The sequence below is a fragment of the Toxorhynchites rutilus genome, chromosome 3 (genome assembly GCF_029784135.1).
Source record: "Toxorhynchites rutilus septentrionalis strain SRP chromosome 3, ASM2978413v1, whole genome shotgun sequence".
NCBI lineage: Eukaryota > Metazoa > Arthropoda > Insecta > Diptera > Culicidae > Toxorhynchites > Toxorhynchites rutilus.
The window spans coordinates 181,010,280-181,032,808 of record NC_073746.1 but is presented as its reverse complement, the minus strand read 5'-3'; the positions used below and the strand labels follow the sequence as shown (position 1 = coordinate 181,032,808).

Below are 22,529 nucleotides of genomic sequence, written 5' to 3'. Positions count from 1 at the left end.
GTACGATTTGAGGAGCACAAAATGGACCAATCAAAAATGGGCACATAGTGAATTTTGAGAATGCTTGATATTTCACAATTATTCAATTATTTATCTCAAGAAAAATGAAATGTTATTCGTTATGATAGATGCGTAGATATATTTCCTATCAATTGATGCAAAAACCTTTGCGATCTATTGAGAAATGCTCGAGTTATAAGCGTTCCAAATCTTGCATTTTTTCCTACTTGTTCAGTGCCTAGATTTCCATTTCACCCCCTATTTCTTCCGGTTAGACGTAGTCCTACGTCAAAATGTAAATTACAACACTTATACCAAGCCACTTTCATATGTTATGAATGAATGTAAAATGATGATTTTCTAATCTTTTCGGCGTAGAAAGGATACTTGAATTGGGAAATTTGAAGAAAAATTCTGATTTTTCTTTGAAATTTACCGAATTTTAAACGAAGAAAACAAAACATCATCATTTTACTCGCTGCGCCATCTGGTTGAAAATCTAACGTAGATTCGTCAATTGTACCACCAACCAGTACAGATATGTATTTTTTTAGCTAATGCCGAATACAACATTGGAGATGGGCTTTTATTTTTGTCAACGCATATTTGCACACATTAAAGAAGTCATGTAAGGGAGTAAACAAAATCTAACAAAAAAGGCAAAACTTGTTTATTATTTGAAAGAGTAATAGTTAATATACAATTCTATAAAATTACGGTAGCACTTTTTGATAAAATAGTCCAGAAATTAAGGAAAAGTTTTTAAACAGCTTTTTATGCATATCACTGTATATGATACAGCTGACTCTCTGACCTTAGAGAATGTCATAGATAAATTCTGCCACCTTTTGGAACAGTCTTATCAACGAAACAGATTAAATAGTCACTGTAAACCCTCAACCTCGTTTCAATTACGAAAGTTCTTTTTTTATTGAAAACATAAACGCATTCAAGAAGTTATGCTGTCGTTCGAAATTACACGGATAAAATGGAACAACAAATCATCTGCTCCACCTATTAGCATCTCTGGTAAAATACCTGAAAACATAAACCTTCTTGTCTCACCGATGATACTCATCAATAATTTATCTAATCGATGCTCAGCATTGTTTTTTATTGGTATAATTCCGAATTTTCGCAGCACGATGCCGGTTCTGGCTGCTTGAACTTTGACCATGTTCATACCTGTGCTGCCGAGCAATGCCACCCATTCAGAGAAATCATAAAAAATTTATGTAATTTTCTTTTCTTCCCATTGTTTATGCGAAGGTATGTTTTATTTGCAGTCGTTATTCTTCCGTTTTATTGTTTTTCTCTGATTCATTTTGCTTTCGGTCCGGGGCACACGCCAAAGAAAAGCAATAGGTACATACCTTCATTCCATTTTCTGCAAGGTGAGCTCTTGCAATTGTGGATTTGATAATTGAAAGAATGATTGAGAGCGTAAAATAATTCTACGCTAATTTATTATCTTAATGTCATTATTATACTAATGCCTAAAATTTTCAACTGCTTGTTATTATTATTGTTGTTCTGTTGTTAAATATTTCGCTTATATTTTGCTGGCGGGATGCTTCTATACTCATACATTTAGGCAGGCATTTCTGTTCCACATTTTCTCGCACCCTTTATCACACCTCACTCACACACTTGGCTCACTCGAGTCCCATCTCACAGATTCTACACTTCCTCGATTTGGGGCCATACGTTCTGACTAACAGGTGGTGTCTGCAGAGGCCCTCTGGATTCCTTACATTGAGTTAGAAATTGCGCTATTCCTTGGTAGTAGCTGAAACGAGAGCGAGAAGAAGAACGAGAGGGACACTTTTAAATGGTTAGAATAATCAAGACACATCATTCATATTTAAATGAGGATGAAAATGGGCTACCATTCCCACGGAGAAGCAAACGTTGGGAGATGCTGTGTTTGTTGTAACGACGAGAGCGAACATTTTCCTCATTTCCGACTTGAAAAACAAGCAAAAGAGGCACTCTGCGCACTCTGCCATCCATCTCGTCGCACCCTAGTAATTGGTAGGATCTTGGGGGAGGAAAATAATTATTTCCAACAATTAATCATCTCGCGAGGAGATCATATTAGACGACAGCGAAGGCTCGTTAGGTTTTGGTTTTCTTTTTGAAAAGTAAATTTTTTCGTATTAATCATAATACAGTGGAATTAATAGCCACGAATAATGGCATAATGCGGTTAGGCTCAGCGGCAATTGCCCGGAAAATAGCAAATCAATTGTACTTGGGTTGGGGATTTCCTTCTAAACCATGTCACAGTAAACATTTTCTTTTTACGATCCAATTTCTGACGACCACATCATATCGCAGAAGTTAGTTTTAGTTTTCTCAATTAGTTATAAAAATTTGCACAACTTTGGTGCTTTTTCAATTTTTGGTATGACTATTCGAATGAATTCCCCCTGTATCATTGAATTCTGTATTCGAATGAATTCCCCCTGTATCATATCCCCCTGCGATTGCTGCTTTCTAGTTGTGACTATGAAGTGCTTGTCTTCACGGAAACATGGCTTCGTGCAGATATCGATAATGCCGAAATATCACCCGAATATAAAATTTACCGTTGTGATCGTAGCGCCCAATCCAGTCAACACTCTCGTGGCGGAGGTGTATTGATTGCAGTCAAATCTCACCTCAACAGTGGAGTCGTTATATTGTCAAATTGTGAAAACCTTGAGCAGGTAGCAGTTTGTATAAGATTGAAATGTCGATGCATCTATCTCGTCGCTGTCTACCTTCCGCCTAACTCAAGTGTTGACTCTTTTTCTGCACATGCCAGTGCAGTTCAACAAATCGCCGACCGTGCTTCTGCAGTGGACATCATTGTCTCTTTAGGTGACTTCAACCTCCCACATTTACAGTGGCAATTGGATGATGATATAAACGGACTTATTCCCTCGAATGTTTCTACTGAGCACGAGCAGGTTCTTATTGAAACTATGTTTACCATCGGATTACAGCAGTTTCATCGCTATTCGAATGTGAACGGTAGACTTCTTGACCTCATATTCGTAAGTCACCCTGAGCAGCTCGATATTATAGAGCCGACTGCACCTCTACTGCCGGTCGACACTCATCATGTACCTGTGGTCGTGCTTTTCGATGAGAGAAGTGATGTTCTTGTGGAACAAAGAACGTTAGATAGCGAACTTCGTTTTGACTTTCGCTGTTGCGATTTTGGGCGGCTTAAAGTGGTATTGGATGACATTGACTGGGACATTTTATTGCAAACCGGATCTTTGGACAGATTAGTTTCTAAATTTTACGACAAGCTTTTCTCAGTACTTGATGACAATGTCCCACGCAAAAGACGAGCAATTCACAACTCCAACAAACCCTGGTGGACCTCAGAACTTCGGCATCTCCGTAACGTCCTAAGAAAGGCCCGTCACCGTTTCTTCCGAACAAAAACCGAGATCAACCGCGTAAATCTCCGTGATATTGAAGCTCATTACAAGTCGGTATTAAAATCCACCTACGATAACTATCTGTCCAAGATCCAGGCCAGTGTTAAGCAAAACCCATCGTGCTTTTGGGACTTCGTAAAGAGTCGGCAAAATTCAACTCGCATCCCACGCAATGTTATCTTCGAAAATGTCCAGGCCAACACGGACACAGACGCTGCTAACCTGTTTGCCTCATTCTTTGAGAGTGTGTTCAGTGTAGCATATCCAGTATCGAAACGTGACAGTTTTGCTCATATTCAGTCTCACACCATCAATCTACCCGTCATTCGCTTTTCGGTTGATGATGTTGCAAACGCCTTGGACGATCTTGACATCAAGAAGGGATGTGGTACAGATGGCATACCATCCCTGTTACTTCAAAAATGCTCCACTGAACTTGCGAACCCTATTGCTCGCCTCTTCAACAAATCGCTTCAGGAGAAAACATTTCCAATAGCATGGAAAACTGCTTTCGTTGTTCCTATTCACAAATCGGGAAACTGCAATCAGGTGACAAATTATCGTGGTATATCTATGCTGTGCTGCCTAAGCAAGGTATTTGAACGACTAATGCACAAGGTTTTATACAACGTGGCGTCTCCAATAATCTTCAATGGACAACATGGGTTTATGAGGCACCGTTCAACCACATCAAATTTAATGTGCTACGTCACCGCACTATCACGCGAGATAGAAGAGAGACGTCAAGTTGATGCGGTGTATGTCGACTTCGCGAAAGCTTTTGACACAGTCCCACACTTCCTAGTAACGGAGAAAATGAAATGTATGGGCTTCCCTGACTGGATAACGGAGTGGATTTCATCATACCTTTGTGGTCGCACAGCACATGTCGTCGTCAATGCAGCTAAATCCCGCAGCTTTTATATCACGTCAGGGGTACCACAAGGAAGTGTTCTGGGTCCACTGCTGTTCAACATATTCATGAACGATTTGTACTCACTGCTTTCATCGCTCAAGCTCTCTTTTGCCGATGATCTTAAAATATACCGGGTGATTTCATCTCCTTTGGACTGCGTAGTTCTTCAAGAAGACATTAACTCAATGCTAGAGTGGTGCTGTGATAATGGGATGCGAGTCAATGAAGGGAAATGTAAGACTATATCTTTCGGTCGCTCTAAAAGCCCCAGTCTTCCAATATAAAATGGAATTGACGATATTGGATCGCACAACGGCAATCTGCGATCTTGGAGTCACGATAGACTCAAAACTAAGATTCAATGACCATGTAGGCATTATGACTGCCAAAGCTTTCTCAGTTCTGGGTTTCATACGCCGCCACGCGTACGAGTTCAGTGATATCCATGTTCTGAAAATCATGTACTGTTCGTTGGTCCGTAGCATTCTTGAGTACGCTGCTCCTGTCTGGTCCCCCTTCTACGTAGTTCACAACCTGAGGATTGAACGGGTGCAGAAAAAGTTTATCCGTTTTGCACTAAGACAGCTACCATGGAACGACCCACTGAATCTCCCCCCTTATGCCGACCGATGCAAGCTCATAGGACTGGATACACTATCTGTCAGGCGTACAACGATACAAAGATTGTTCATTTTTGATGTACTTCAAGGAAACATCGACTGCCCTGAGCTTCTAGCTCAGGTGTCTCTAAATATTCCCATTCGACGCTCGAGGAATTCATCTCTACTATCGGTTCCATTCCATAGGACAAACTACGGCTACAACAACCCGCTAGATTCATGTATTCGTCTGTTCAATGTTGTATGTGATGTTTTCGATTTCAACTTGACAAAGAACGCATTTAAAAATAGAATTAACAATTACATCTAGTTTATAAGTAAATAATTCAGTCTGTACTAATAGAAGACGGTGTTGAAATAAATAGAAAATCAAGAACGAAAAGCCTGGAACGAGACATGACAATAGCGGGCCGGATCCCTTTTTCTGTCAAACCACTCGCAACTCGGCTCCTGATTGGTGTACGTTACATAGTCTGAGTTGTTTATATACGCGATGGAAATTATATAGTGTCACCGTCTGGTGACGACAATCGAGCTTGGGAGGGTAATTACTCTACCAGATTAGCAGAGCCGGAGTCCTGTAGTATTGATATTTACAATACTTACTTATTTTTACTATTTGCCTATACTTTTTTGTTATTTCCACGAAGACTTATCATCTATATACCGTGTAGCTCCCTTATATCAGCCAGTGCATAATTCCACCCACTTTACATAAAATACTGTTTTTCACACTAGCTATCTTATTTCTTCTGATAAATTATGTATACTTGTAAAACTATAATTATTTGAAAAATTGGCAACAAAGTACTATTAGCGATATACATTTCAGCTAATATCGTTCGTCGACCTGTCATCCGCCATTTTGGTTGTTTCCCTTAGAAAAGTGGCTAAGAACATTGTCCACAGTTGTTATCAATTTACAAAGTATAAACGATTGAAAATCTCAGGAAAGTAATATATACTGAACGATACAGGTATGCTGCATTGATTTAATAGTTTTTTTTTTTCACATCTTTTCATTGCAAATTCAATCAGCTATAACCAAAATAAACAAGGACACCCATATTTCTACTTGTTTTTATTCCACCCAACAGATTTCATTTGCTATATTGCGATGAGTAAAACAAACGCCGGTCAGAAACACATGCAATAGGATAGGTTGAAAATAGCAGACGCTGTGAAAATGGCGAGAACCGGATTTCCCTTCCGAAAGCACGGAATTCCGTATTCAACACTGCGCGAGAAAGTCTTGGGAAAGTATTCCAGACCACGTCCTGGAAAAGCGACCGTTTTCGATGTCACAGAAGGACGAATAGTTGAATGACTGTTAGCCGAAACAAAAGCTGGATTCCCCGTGACCAAAAAAACTCACATGAGGGTTGTGTACGAGACACGACCGCATAGTTGACGTAGGATTCCGTTAGGCTGTCTGTTGATTTTGGATATGTTTGAAGAATTTCATCGTTAAACTCTTTGATAATGTTTTGGTGGCCGTTTGGTTTGGTTGTTAGATATTGTTTGTTAACTCCACCAGTGTTTGCCGCGTGATGATGATAGAAAGATGGTAAACAGTCGTTGGATGGTGCGTATCAGATAAAAGATACTGAAGTGGTGATGAAAACCACCCTCTGTGACCCTAGACGAGATGCCTCCTATGTTATGTATGGATGAAATAAAGAAAAACAAAACTCACCAATGCACAATGGTCCAGGAGATGCATTTCAGTGGAAATTAGCATTTAGAGCTCGACAGCACTTTGACCAAAGGGATTTTTGCATTCATTTTAAGATTTCAAATTCTACATCAAAACTGTTTTCGTTTACCTTTTAGAGCTCATCAATTCCAACATTTTGCGATGCAAAACTTGTCAATATCTTAATCCTACTTGAAGTTATTGATGTCTTTTACCCAAAAACTCATGATTTTAATTTTAATTTACTCAAACATAAAAAATAACATAGTGTTGAAAATCACACATCATGTATATGCTCTTTCCAATGCCGTCAATAAACTTTGTTTATGTTTGCCCCATAAAAAATGACAAACAATTGAAGAGAGCGTATTTTTTGGGAAGAAATATCAATAACTTTGAGTGAAGTTGAGATATTGACAAGTTCTGTATCCCTAAATGTTTGTATTAGTAAGCTTTAAAAGAAGACACTTTGTATGTAGAACTTGAAATCTAAAAGTTAGAACAAAAAACAGTTTTTTTCATGCTGACCCTAAAAAATCGAAAAGCGCTATATCGGTTATTTCAAGAGATAGAAAAAAACTTTGTTCTACAAAGATGTTTCAAATAATTGGAACTGCAACATTGTCGAACTATGTTTACCTCTATCTATAAAGATAAGAAAGTTAGATTTTTTATTTCATCGACAATTTTGGTCGATGACATTTTTTTTTGTCTAGAGAATAACTTTCGAGCTCTAAATGTTAATTTCCACTTAAATACATCTCCTGGACCATTGTGCACTGTAATATAAGATAATTACCAATACCGTACACAATTATCAATTTTTCTCATCAGTAAAAGCATGTTACTTTAATATAGAGAAAACATATTTGAAATGAGGAAGGTAATTTTCTTTTACAACTTTTACTTTTTGAGTGTTTATTCAACCCAACGCGAATTTAAATTGGACTAACTGAACCTAATATGTAGAGCATATGGGAAATCACTTTTTGTAATATTTCTCCACTTTTCCAAATTTTCTCGCCGTATAAACTTTACTTGGATGAAAATAAACACAACAAAACAGACAGCTTAAACCAAACGACCCGTTCTCGAGCGGGAACACGATCTGGTTTTTATTTATGAAAATAGAAATAAATTGTTTCATAGATCAAGTCATTTTTAACACAACTGCTACCATATACAATTTTACACTTACACTTGTGCTAAATTTTTCACAACACAGGATCGGTCATGGATATTAAATTTTACGAAACAACCAACATTAAAGTTCCAAATTAAAATTTTATTTGCTAGAATTAATCGTGTCACTCACCTTACTTGCAATATAAAAGTGCCCCCGACTTACATATATTTGCAATGCCGATTTCCCCTGGGCACCTTGGTTTTGATGTCCCTGTTAGGGAGCACATCTCGGTAGAAACAAAAGTTTCCCCTACTTTCATGTATTCGCAATGTTGATTTCCCCCAGGCAGCTTCGTTTTGATGTCTCTGTTAGGAACTCCCGCATGTGTCGTCAATTTCGACCAATTAGATGTGGGTATTTCCGTTAGGATAAGGGTTGAGATTTTTCAATTGTTCGATAGTTAGTTTCATGACATATATTATTTTCTTCAATATAAAAAATGGTTATGGAGTGCCGAAATCGATTGACGCGAAAAATTTATCAATCTATCATGAAATGACTGAGCAATGAGCGTTTGAAATTGGACAATTTTCACGAAGTGCTCGATTTTCGATTTTCAATTTGTACCCCAATATGTTCCCGAAAGACGTAATCCTACGTCAAAAGAAATTACTGTTAAGCGTAGCACATTAAGTGAGAAAATCAGCTCGCTCCAATCCATTTAAAAACGGGATACCGGCTAGTAATTTGATCAATGGGTTCATTAAACGGCATCCAGGAATATTGAAACGGGTGCCAAGCGTATTGTCAAAGCATCGTGCAGCTATCTCCAAGCAACAAATCAGGAGCCTGTTTCACGAATTCTCTGAGTATTTCGAAGAAGAAGCGCTGGTCAATGTGTTGAAGTTTTCGGAACAGATGTTCAATTTGGATGAAACAGCAGTACGTACAATACCTACAAAGAAACTGGTTATAGCTGGTTCCGGCCAAAAAAACGTCCAGGCAAAGGTCGAGATCGAGAATCAGCAAGAACGGGATCGGATTGTTCCTGTTTCTCAAGGATGTTTTTTACCCTTGGCTTGTTCAGCAGAAATAAAGTTCCCTATTACGTCCTTTCAAAATTGACATACGAGGTATGGCTATTAAATAATGAGACTGCGCGCCTGGAGGGCGCCCTAGAGGGGTGGGGGGAAAATTTTGGTAACGTTTGGTAACTTGAAGTGTCTGCTATAAACGTACTAAAAGACGTTTTTGTCACTATAGTAGTTTGCGAGCAGCAGTGGTTTGAACGGAACGTGGTTTGTAGTGCGCGTCGGAAATCATGTGTGACGAAAAACACGAACAGTAAGGCTGAGGACATAGTAAACGCGGGCGGTGCGATGCGATGCGGAGCTATGAATTGGAGCTCATCGCGTGCTATGACATACTGATCGCATCAGATCGCGCGTTTTTTGATGTTTCATTCCACTCCTTTCCACATGTAAACAACCCAGCACAAAGATGCCAGATATGATAACATGTCTTCATTTTGTAAACAGTTGAATTGTGAGATCGTTTTTATCTATGAACATAGTAAATGGAAAGGCCTTAACGTAACGTTTTCATTGTATGCATTATGTAAATTAGAATAAAGTTATATAATTCATCGAACAAAACGAAAATAATAATTTAACAACTCAATCTTTATTTCCATTCAATGAGTTCAATTGTGAAGATATTCATGAAAATAGTCTGGCAACCACCACTTGCGTTCACTCGCGGCAAAACTCTCCACACACAGTTTCGCCGCATTGAAATCGCGTTTGCATCGCATTCACTATGTAGGTCCGGGCGGTTTGCATTTGATTTCCACAGTCGTGAACAAAAGAGCTTTCCCGCAATCGATCCCGCGCCCGCGCCGCATCGCGTTTACTATGTCCTCGGCCTAACGCACCTGCCCATAACGCGCTGTCGGTGAAGCAATTTTTAGCCGATAAGGGCATTCCAGTGCTCGAACATGTCCCGTACTCGCCAGATCTAGTCCCATGCCACTTTTTTCTATTCCCCAAGATCAAATCCGTGTTGAAAGGTACCCGATTTCAGTCCGTAGAAGAGGTGAAGGAAAAAGTGACGCGGCTTTTGAACGCCATCACAAAAGAAGAGTTTCAGCACTGCTTCGAACAATGGAAAAAAAAACGTATGGAAAGGTGTGAGGAGCCAAGGGGAGCATATCGTTGTACCGTAATTTTTAAAATATAACCCTTTTTCGTAACCAGTCTCATTATTTAAAAGCCATACCTCGTAAGTCACATGTCTCTTATGAGACGATGCTGCTATGCACGAAGAAAAAACATAAGCATGGTTCGTCTTCCACAAAATTCCACTCAACTACAATACAGATAAAGCATAAGTTTCTGCATAACTCAAGAACTAATCAAGCAAATGGAACCAATTTCGGTATATGGAGGTTTTAGAGGGTAATACAAGTTTCTATGGTGTTTTGTTTGTTTTGTTTTTGGGGCTGCATTACTCGAGAATCAATCACGCAAACGGAACCAAATTTGGGATGTGAGGATTTTTGGGTACGAGAAATATTTCTATGGTGGTTTGACACCCCTCCCTCCTCTGGAATCCTAGTTCACAAGTTATGAATTTTTGAAAAATGTAATTTTCGGAAAAAAAAGGGAAAATAGTCGATATTTCGGATCACCCTGAAATCAAAATGGGCACCCTAAAAAAATAAATAAAACAAGACGGATAGTTTGCGATAAAGAACGAAACATCACCCAGGTTTTTCTACGCGTTTTTTTCGCGCGGTTTTTTTTACGAGGTTTTTTACGCGGATTTTCCAATTATCGCGGTTTTTTGATGGATTTTAACGATTTGCAAGAAGAAGAAGAATAAAAACAACAAAAGGGGATAGTGAAAACAGAACTATTGCGAAGTAAGTAAGCTGTCGTTAGCGTAGAAGTATTGCATCTCCTCTGAGGAAAATTCTCAGAATCTTTCTGTGTCCGAAACAACAAAGGTCGCTTATTCTGCTCGTTTTGCGTTTTATGTTTCCCCTCAAGCTGTGAACGCTAGTGAATATTTCACTTGAAGTTTATCGCTGCAACTGTATGCATCTGTTAGACGCGTGTTTGATGCTTGTTGAATGGCGATGCACGGAAGATGTCTCTCGTTAAATACTCAGTGCAATGCGTGCCTTGATATAAAGAAAAAAATTGCGACATATGACCAATTAGTGTATTGTTCTCGGAAAGGCAAGAAACAATCCTTGCGATTTGACAACTTTTGGGTTTTTCCGGAGGGCCTGCTTCATAATCGCCCAATATTTCTCTATTGGGCGAAGCTCCGGCGCGTTGGGCGGGTTCATTTCCTTTGGCACGAAGGTGACCCCGTTGGCTTCGTACCACTCCAACACGTCCTTTGAATAGTGGCACGAAGCGAGATCCGGCCAGAAGATGGTCGGGCCCTCGTGCTGCTTCAATAGTGGTAGTAAGCGCTTCTGCAGGCACTCCTTAAGGTAAACCTGCCCGTTTACCGTGCCGGTCATCACGAAGGGGGCGCTCCGCTTTCCGCAAGAGCAGATCGCTTGCCACACCAAGTACTTTTTGGCAAACTTAGATAGTTTCTGCTTGCGAATCTCCTCCGGAACGCTGAATTTGTCCTCTGCGGAGAAGAACAACAGGCCCGGCAGCTGACGAAAGTCCGCTTCGACGTACGTTTCGTCGTCCATTACCAGGCAATGCGGCTTCGTCAGCATTTCGGTGTACAGCTTCCGGGTTCGCGTCTGCCCCACCATGTTTTGCCTTTCGTCGCAGTTAGGAGCCTTCTGAACCTTGTATGTACGCAGGCCCTCCCGCTGCTTGGCCCGCTGGACGAATGAACTTGACAAATTCAGCTTATTGGCGACATCCCGGACCGAACTTCTCGTATCACGTCTAAACTGTTTAACTACGCGCTTGTGATCTTTTTCACTGACGGAGCATCCATTTTTGCCGTTCTTCACCTTCCGGTCGATGGTTAGGTTCTCGAAGTATCGTTTTAGTACTCTGCTGACCGTGGATTGGACGATTCCCAGCATCTTACCGATGTCCCGATGTGACAACTCCGGATTCTCGAAATGAGTGCACAGGATTAATTCACGACGCTCTTTTTCGTTCGACGACATTTTTCCAAATTTACGAAAAATTGACAGTGAAGCATGGCCAACGTGATCTATACACTCTTATCTGATTATAAGCGAAAGCTGAAGATATAATTCCTAAAAATTAAATTTCTACAGCGTTTTTTCCATGATGCAATTTGATGTGACAAACCCTTTAGGGCTTGTAACGGAGTTTTGCGCTTAGTACCGCACCTTATCACGATTCTTAGGTGGATCTTAGGTATTGGGTAACGCGGAGCTCGCCGGGTGGTACAACAGGACGGGGTTTTAACGGGTAGCGAATCGTGAATGTCTTTCCCTGTCTACTTAGCTTTGGACGGTCCAACAGTGATACTGCACGTGCATCGGCAGAAGAGTGTACAAATTACTAGGGAATCTTCTAGCAACAGCAGATGACCTCATTCGTGAGGAAAACCGAACTAACGAAACTGCAGGAAAAAAATACGGGTTTTCAGAAGCGAGCAACACTCAACTTTTTACTTCCGTTCTACGTAAAGATGGTGACATGGTTTTTTTACGCGGATTTTCCAATTAACACGGTTTTTTACGAGGTACGTATCTCCCGCGTAACAAAAACCTGGGTGTACCACTTTTTACGAAAATCTGAGAACTACTATATCGGTTTGACATGGAATGGCTGAATGAGGAGTTTTGGTAGAAGTACAGTCAACTCTCCCTTACTCGATGTTCTGTAACTCGATGTTTTCCCTAACTCGATGAATTTCATGGCACCTTTGTTTTTACAAGCATTATTCTCTCCATAGCTCGATACCTTCCTAACTCGATGCCTCCCATACTCGATGGGTTGATTCATTGATTCATTTTTCCATAGATTTTCACCTCCCTAACTCGATAGATTTTCGCGTACTTGTTCTGTGCGTTTCTAACTGTTATTTCAATTGCTTTTGAAAGTGAAGACGAAGAGTTCGTGTCGTCAAGGGATTTGTTTACAAGTATGGAAAACCACGAAAAACCTTTCAAGTGCACGATTGAAACACTAACCATTGCACAACGGCATCATCGAGCAGGTCGAAAAGTATGGGCGGAAGGCGTCTGAAGTTGTAAAATATTTCAGTATTGCACAAAGTACGGTATCAGCACTATTCAAACGAAAGAAAATTTGAAAGGTTGTATCCGAGACACGACCGCTTAGGACGTAGGACCATGCAATTTTTTTCTTAAATTTGTTGGTTTATCATTCCGTATAATATTTGCGAATACGTCGAAATTTCATAAACAACTCTATAGTAAAAGGTTCCAGGGACCCTGAAAAGGTTTAATGGCTTACGTGGTTTTGTAGAATCATTTCAAGAAGCAACGATTCTTTCTTGCCTTTACGAGAACAATACACTAATTCATATGTCGTATGTCGCAATTTGTTCCTTTATATCAATGCACGCATTGCACTGAGTATTTTACGAGAGGCATCTTCCGTGCATCGCCATTCAACAAGCATCAAACACGCGTTTACCATATGCATACTGTTGAAGCGATAGAAATGCAATGCGATACACTTCAAGTGAAATATTCGCTAGCGTTCACAGCTCGAGGAAAACATGAAACACCAAACGAACAGAATAAGGGACCTTTGTTGGTTCGGACACAGAAAGATTCTGAGAATATTCCTCAGAGGAGATGCAATACTTGTACGTTAGCGACAGCTTATTTACTATGCATTGGTGGAGTCAACTTCGCAAATAATCTCTTTTCGCTATCCTACTTCGCTGTTTCTATTCTAGCGGCTGCATAAGTTGCTAGTTGTTGACAGCTCTGTTCGGGAAAGCACACAAATGGACAGAACAAATGTATGGGGAAATAGTAATGCTTCCAAGTTTCATCGAAGTCCATCAAAAGTCCTTTAATGATTAGTGCGAAAAGGACCAAAATGTGATTTGCTGTGATCTGATGCCAGATACCGATATATTGGAAAGTGTTGAAAAAGCAAAGAAAAACGCTCAAGATAATAGTCCTATCGAGTTGGAAAATAATCAGGAAGGTTCAGATGATTGTGTCAAAATTTCTAACATTAAATTAAACCTAAAGAATATGTCCGGAATATTGAAATCAACTGAAAATGTTCCTGTGAAACTATTTGAACTATTTTCTTTGTGATTGAACAGTTCTTGTGTGATCGCTACAATTTAGTTTGAATCAAGAAAGTGTAAATTTCCATTCAAAATGGAAATTTTTTTTTCGCTCGCTTAGAAGCTGCATTAGGGAAGCTTTGGAGCTCGCATTCAAATTTAAGCAGTAATACGACGCTAGGTATTCCAATATTATCACAATTTGTACCCAGAGGCATCAATTATGTGGCTGACGTAACCAAATGAACTTGCATCTCCATAGGAACTTTGGTCTCGACTCCGCTACATATGAGAAACCAGGGAAATACGAAGTCATGTACGCCAATAAAATGACTTCCCACATCTCACGCATCTAATGATAATAACATGGTTACTCGTGCAACCCCATCTCATTCTCCCCCAACATTACCAACGCGTTAAGCACAAGAAGCGCAAATATTCTTCCCTCCAAAGAATTCGCTCTCAACCGGTGCTAGAGCCGGATCACACATCTATGAATAAATAATGGATCCCCGCACTAAGACCGCATTCTTGTCGGTAGCTCTCCAAATTGTCACCAACAGCAACGCATACCGCACCCAACACATTACAGCATGTGTGCAAAGACGATTGATGTGTATCACTGTGGATATGTGCCTTGCTACAATTAATTCGTAAAGGATTTCACAAAGCCATCATAGTCCATTCAATGCCTTGTTATAATTTAGCCGAAAAATCTTTCTGAATTTTATTTCCCAAAAACGCGCACCTATGTCATCTTTGCATTTTTGTCGGTGGGATGTGAAACAAAGCGTGACATTCCAACGGCACACAGAAAGATAGATTATTAAATGATGGCTTAGCCCGCGGTGACGATGCTGGGCTTCTGGAATGACTTTTGAGATGTTTGACTGACGACGGAAACACCACACACCCCAACCAGTGACGTGACTCGGTCCCATGTAACTCAGCGATCCCCGAGTGTGTGACAAGTTTAACCGTAAGCTTTCCCTCACTCATGTCAAAGTGAGAAGCTAACCGACACATCAACCTCTCTCCAAAGACGAGCACACGAGACATTTCTTGGCCTCCATCATCCAAGCAGATACCAAGTATGCATCCTGTCTGACAGGCGGACCAACGGTGAGGAATGAGAAAATGTTATTATTTATTAAATTCACAAATGTCAAATTTTCTCAGTTTATTTCCCACCGGATTCTCTCCTCAAGATGGAAAATACGAAAGAACAGCCGCCTCATGGCACTGCAATGATAGCTATGGGGCTCGAACGTGTTTTTCGTACAACGAATTTTCGAAAGTACCGTTTGAAGGTCGGCCAGTGACATTGTTGGTTTCATCTCTAGCATCGGGATGAGAAAATGGCTAGTCATATTGAAGCCATTCGGATAGTTTTTCTGTGGTATTTATTTGTAATGCCACAACTTCTAAATTCAGCAATTCCATGCCAAACCGGTATAGTGGCCCTCAGATTTCCATGAAAAGTGATAATTTTGTTCTTTATTGCAAAATATGGGACCCGTATTTTTAGGCTGACCAAACGTACCGTATTTAACGGGACAGTACCGTTTTTTCGACCGATTTGCGATTTTTGTTTGATTTCGTTGGTGAACACGATGCTAAATTTCCTTGAGCAGGGTTCACGCGATTTCTTTCTCTTGGACCTTCTATCGAGAGGATTCTTAGTATTTTTGAAGAATTGTGCTCTTATTTTCTTTCTCGAGAAAAGTGTCCTGTTGTACTATGGGATTTAACTGAAACTCGATGCTTAAAACTATGATTGCCTTCAACCAGATACATCAGTTGATGACCTTTCAAACATTTATTCGTCTTGTTGAAAGAGACGATGTATCTGCCACTGATATTGCCGTCAATTTTGATGTTTTATTAGAATTCTTATCAGCGTCAAATCGTCTTCAACTCGATTATGCCCAAGGTTAGCCTCAAACCATGGTTCGAAGGTCTGTACTTCAGTCGGGACTTCATTCGCAACTTCTCCCGACTCATATCTAATCACTGTTCGTTAGACGCGCTGTTATTTCGTATCAATCTCACCAGCAACAATCTCTGCGTTTTTGGTCAAGGTTATCACGACATTGAGCATGTTGTTTGGTCGCGTGAGATCGAATTTAGAAAACTCTCTTCGGGCCCGAGGGAAACAAACCATTGTGCCGGGATGTGTTCGCTCGGCTAGACTAAATCTACCTTTTCCTCAAAACTGTCGATCTCCGTGTGTAAACATCAAAATTGTCCAAATCTCCTTATGTCCCCTTCTCTCTATGATACAAATATGTCACGCTACTAACATCAAGTAGTCTGCGTTTAATCGATTCCCTATCCTATTAACCATATAATAAGTGAATTGTAAATATACTTTAGAATTAAAAATAGATTCAGAACTTGGCTTCATGAAATTCATATAACTGAGCCTGTATGAATAAGCGATTCATAAAAAAATAGAACTATTCCACATAAAACGAAAAAAGTATGATGAGCAAAGTGGTCTTGAAAGTTTAGTTGACTCAGATGAAACACAGTAAACGAAATCTATTTAAACTGTGGATAATTTTACGATACTGCGTTGGATATTGATATTTTGAAAAATGAAAAGTTAGTACAGTAACACACAACAAGATAAATATATTCTATTAAAGTCCATTCCTATTTGACAATTCAAAGTAGCATTAGTAAAAATCTACTTTTTCAGATAAATGGAAATATGTTGTTTGATGAGTACATAATAACTAAAGTAATTAAAATTGATGAGATAAGGTGGTGGTGAATCTAATAATCCTTGCCAGTTGCACATCGTTAGGTGCAAATATTCTCAGAAACAGAAAATGATTTTTTTGTAACTTAGCTTGTTTATTGTATTTTATGTGTGTCTAGTAGTATCGCATCAGTTGGAATGAGTTTCCCAAGATGAACAATGCGTGAACAACTGAAAACTCACGACTCAATATTATAATCATAAATAATTGTCAAATAGATCATTCATCTGGATTTAGACAAAATTTATGAGATAATTTCCAAAAATTAAAATTATCTAAATAGTTTTTTTCCTGATAGAGAACAAAAAAATACAAAAAAAATATGTATTTTTTTAATTTTTTCATTAGGGTGGTCCGAAAAATCAACTTCGAATGTTTAATTGTTTGGTTTTATTCTCGGTTTCATTCACTCAATAAAATTCTTTAAAAAATGGACTTTTGATTTTTTTTTGCTTACGTGTTACGTGTTTTTTTCCGTTAGGGTAACCATTTCCATTTTAGGGCGGTCCGAAAAATTATTTGTTTCAGCATTCTCCCAAAAATGACTTTTTTTGAGAATTCTTGAAAAACTTTTGAATCACTGAACCGATATAGTGATCGGCATAGCCATTTGTTAAAAAAACAGGAAGTGGGTTATATCTGTGGTATAACCGCAAGGGTGACGTAGGACTATCGTTGATTTAGTGATCATTTGTTTTTAGTTGCATCTGAATCAATTCTGAATGAATGAATAAATGAATATCCGGGAGACTTCGAAAACGAGAGCGTTACGTTGAAGGCACAATATTCAGCAAAAGAAGCAATCACACGAAAATTGTATAATACACAAAACATTACTTGTATTTTGATATGTATTCCATTTCCAATAGACAAAATATCTATTGCATCAAATCAGTCTACATAATTTTTACGTTCGCTCATCCTTTCTCACAACACCCATTTCTCGTCTGAGAAATTGTTGAGTAAACAACGTTTGCCAGTGCGCGTAGAGCGAAAATTCCTTCTTAAGATTCATTGCACCTCTAAAAATTGCCGAAAGACGTGGTCTTACGTTGATCGCACTTAATTGAAAAATCACAAAACCAAATGTATTTGGTCGCAGTATTATATGGATAAAAAAACATAATAAACTCTTTCGCTTGAATGTAATTTTCAATTCCGAGGGAACTGGCAGATTATTTTTCAGCAACGATAACATTTTTCCGGAATCTTCTCGGCGCTGGATGACAACCAAACGAAAGTAGTTCCGCGCGTGTATGTGTGTGTGTGTGTGGCGGCTGCTCCGATGTCTCCGATGTTTTTCGATGCTGATACTCTCTTGGTCGCCTTCTCTTCTCCTTCTGATGGATCGGCTTTTCGGCGCTCCCTCACAGTTCCAAACAAACTGAATGCGTTTCAGGTCAGGTCAGGCCAGGTAATGACTCCTTCGATCCCCCGCCGTCCAGCTCGTCCGATATTGTCTTGTCGATGTCCTCACGAAAAATGAATTTGTGTCACCACCAGAGTATCCCTTAAGTATGCTTTTTGTCCGTGATTGAATCGAGAGAAGGCGTGGTTTACGATGGCAATTAGGAAGGCAAACTACAGGCGAATGAACTCTCTGAGTTTGAAACTTTCAGCGACTGAGCAATAATCGATTGAAAATTATATGATTTTCGCGATGCGAAACATTTTCCGTTGCACGCGTATCCAATATTGGATACGAAAATATCCTACTGATGGGGAAGAATAATCATCAGAGGCTTTCCTGCTAATTGCACTTGACGATAACAAAAACATCTTTCCAGATTCTCCTTGATACTCGAAGCCCACCAGTGGTTGATGCTCACTCGATAACCACCTGTTCATTGCACTTGATTGAAAAATCACAAAATCAAATGTATTTGGTTGCAGTGTTATATGGATAGAAAACATTAAAATAAACTCTTTCGCATGAATGTATTTTGCAATTCCAAGGGGAACTGGCAGATTATTTTTCAGCAACGATGACATCTATCCGGAATCTTCTCGATGCTGGATGGCAACCAAACGAAAATAGTTTCGCGCGTGTATGTGTGTGTGGTGGCTGCTCCGATGTCTCAAGCGGAACCGTTTGTGGCAACACTCTCCTCCTGATGGATTCCCTTCTGGCCCAAGGTGCACGAACAGGCTCTTGGTGACACCGTTCATCAGCGCTTTCATGATAAACGAAGTTAGCTTCACCACAATAGCGACAACATGTTCCAATCGCTGTTCAATTATAACTGAGTGGATTTCCGAGCGGCGCTCGCTTATATACCGATTGGTAATTCCAATAGTCTGTTTTGAAAGCAATTGTAAAGCTATTGAAACCAGTTTTTGGATCAAAAAGTAACAAGTATATAACGCGTAAACATTTTATTTTTCGAATGAAGTGTTTATCATACCATTTCGTTCGGTTGTTTAGGAGCTATTAACACTCAAAATCTCGGTCTCCGGCGTAACGCTTTCGTTTTCGAAGCTTTGATTTTACACTCCGGTATAGAAACGAAAGACGTAGTCCTACGTCAAAATATTGAACTTGCAAAAACAATGGATTTTGTTTTCGTAATTATTGATTGTATTTGTTTTTTTTTTGTTTTCATGGCTTTGGACTAGGGGGCACCATATTTTTTTATGTTTTTACTTGAAAGCTGAGGATTTTTTACATAACATATCTCGATATCAGTGTTCCGTCTGCTGGGGACTAGGGGTGGACTGTATTTAGATCGGTTGCTCCCCTCGTGGAGACAACCAGTGTGTGGAAGGAACCTTCGTGTTCCTCACACCTTTTTGACGGGTGCGAGCCCCAATGGCTCCGCTCCGTGCATGGAAAACTCTTACTCTTGAAAACTTTACTCTTTGGGATTTGCTTCAGAAAAGGGTTTAAGTAGTGCAAAGTGAACACATGGTTTTCTTCATATATTTATATTATGCACATTTTATCTCTTCAGACATTATTGCGTCGTTAATCTTGAAATTGCTAACTGCTGCTGCTTGATGATGCCACCGCTGATATGAATTCATCGATGGCAAAATAAATCTACTGCAATTAACTCTGCTGCTGCTGTCGCGCTCTTGCGACGGTTGCTTCTGCTGCCCTGCTGCTACTGCATTCTTGCGATGATGTGTTGGATATTTCTTCTTATCTTGCTGCTTGCTGTTGACTTGCACTTTTGCACTTGGTGATGGTTGATTGAAGACTGATCGCTCCACACGGTCGGGGCGCAATTTTATGCAGAATCGCTTCGTATCGAATAATGAAGGGGTGGTACTTACGACATCATTCGTTTTCCCCTTCCGTGCGTTTCTCGGACGGAACAATCAGAAATGCAATTTTTTTCGTTTTTGAGATATAATTTATAGGACGACGGTTCGTTTGCAAAAACTACCTCAGAAGTACTAAACATACTGATGAAGACACACTTCCCGGGATCTACATCTGTCCACTCGGATACAAATGCTGACTATAATGGCGACACAAAATGCTCTCGAAGGCGCTTCACAGGACCTGAAAGTGCAAAGGATGTCGCTAACATAGTTGCTGGGTTAGTCTTCACAAAGGCCAGAGTAGTGAACGCGGTGAGATCCTTTTCTGCCCAACAAACCTGCAGGTGCAGATGGGATTTTTCCAGCCCTGATTCAAAATGGAGAATCAAACCTAATTCCACCTCTAACCAATTAGTTTATCTTCAATATTGCTAAAAACTATGGAAAAAGTATTATATGAATACATAAAGTCTGTATTCATGTTCAAATGCCCATTATCTAAATATCAGTCTGCCTACCAATCAGTCAAATCCGTTACACACGCTTGTAACAAAAATTGAAAAATCTCTCTCGTCAAAAGAAACAGCACTATGCGCGTTTCTTGACATCGAAGGTGCCTTTGATAATGCTTCTTAGGGGCTGTCCACATACCACATACGACGCTTCAGTTTGTTTCAAATTCTATTTATGTAGTATTTCTTATATCACTTCCTATCAATATATTTGAGAGTTTGAAAATATGCGAAATCGTTGGCTTCAGGAAACGCTCTGTTAATTGTATGAAATGGTGGGTTAAAATAACAAAAATCAAAAATTCGTTCTTTTTCATCCCATTTGTTCGAATGCGTATGGTAATCTATTTAATGATTTTTTTTTAATAATCCCACTATGATAACCGCCCAAACTACTACTTCTTCGAAGTGCTTTTCGAGAACATTCGAGAGAATCAACGTCAAATACATATCTGCTTTTCTAATGGTTTTAACGTGGAGATTGTTTCCAAAGCAACAATAAAAACTGAAATTAGAAACATTCCTTTGGTGACTTCAAAGGACAGTACAACAGTAAAATTGCACAATCAAGCGAATATTTCTACAATTAAGCATGAAATAACATCTGAAGAATTTTACATCCATACCTCTCACGCAGAGATCACGAGTTCAATTCCCGACATTCTTCCAAAAATGGAAGTAAAAGTGACGAACCAGCCGAAATGTGCTGAAAATCACTATAATAGAGAAAAAAAAAACATCTGAAGAAACTTATTTGACAATAAAATCATTCGCTTGCAGATTATCTCCGAGAAACGGGTGTCTATCGAAAAGAGTTTTTCTGAAGACTACTGTAATTGTTTAGTGCAATTGAATGTTGTTTTATTTGAAGCTAATCGAAAGCATTCAAATGAAGAAACAACCAATGGATTTAGGCATACTTCTTTACTAACTTTGACTGCAAGATACTAGTTCATATATTAAGGCAAAAATTAGAACAAAGAAAACAATATTTTGAATGTTTTAGTCCATAAAGCGTATTGATAGGGTTTTCCTCTTGGCTGTGGTGCAGAATATGTAATCTAATCTCGGATCCCGGAGCCCCTCTGAAAAAAACACAAATGTCGTAATAACATGTGCTTATTAACGGAAATTTCATTTGTAACATCTTTGGTGCTGAGTATACCTAATGCAGCTGTATCAATGTGTCACTAACGTCAGATAACGTCGCAGAATGGATGCTAAAAAGAAATATTTGGTAACGAGGGTGCTACCCAACAGGAAATGTGAACTGAATCTGTTTCTTTCAGTACAGAGTTCTGCACATGAACTCTGTTTTTGAGCTGGTATTATAAAATTTGGATAGCACTCGTTTCGCTAAGTCCTTCTTAAATTATTTGGAATATCCTAATGATATTCCGGGCATTTCATCATATTATCAACATCCCACATATGCTCTGCAGATACAAATGTATCGGCAGTTCGCTATGTCAAATTTAAGCTCACGTAGAACCTGATTTAGAACACAGAGTTCAGTTTATGTTAAAATATCACGTAGCTTAGAAGTTGAAAACAAAGATCCTCCACTACCAATGGAAGCTTGATCGCTCAATGTTTATGTGACTTTCGTGCAGAACACATATTTCAGTGAAGAAGTTCGATGATATGGAAATATATTCGACATAACCATTTAATTGATAAATATGGAGTACCCGAAATGGGCGGAAAATACAGAAAAGATTTCATTTATTTGAACAGATCTGAATGTATATTAAAAAAACATCTGTTTAACGTGTCCACGTGGACATTATCTGTAACGTCACAATCTTAGTGTATCACAGAAGGTCTGCGCATAAATCCCTCAAAAACAACAATTATTTCTTTCACCAAAAAAAACTGCATCTGCACTCTCTACATCTTGGGGGAGAGGAAATAAAAAGCAGTGCTTCAGTGAAATATCTAGGTGTTATCTTA

The 22,529-nt window shown here is 39.2% G+C and overlaps 1 protein-coding gene across 1 annotated transcript in view; it reads right to left on the bottom strand.

Annotated features, from left to right (window-relative positions):
• Window positions 1-839: 839 nt before the first annotated feature.
• LOC129779318 (protein ABHD13) overlaps window positions 840-22,529 on the bottom strand; it is a 41,944-nt gene continuing 20,254 nt past the window's right edge. Inside the window, exon 3 of the mRNA XM_055786726.1 lies at window positions 840-1,789. Coding sequence (XP_055642701.1) covers window positions 1,681-1,789 — 109 coding nt within the window. The 3' untranslated portion in view covers window positions 840-1,680. The remainder of the gene's footprint in view (window positions 1,790-22,529) is intronic.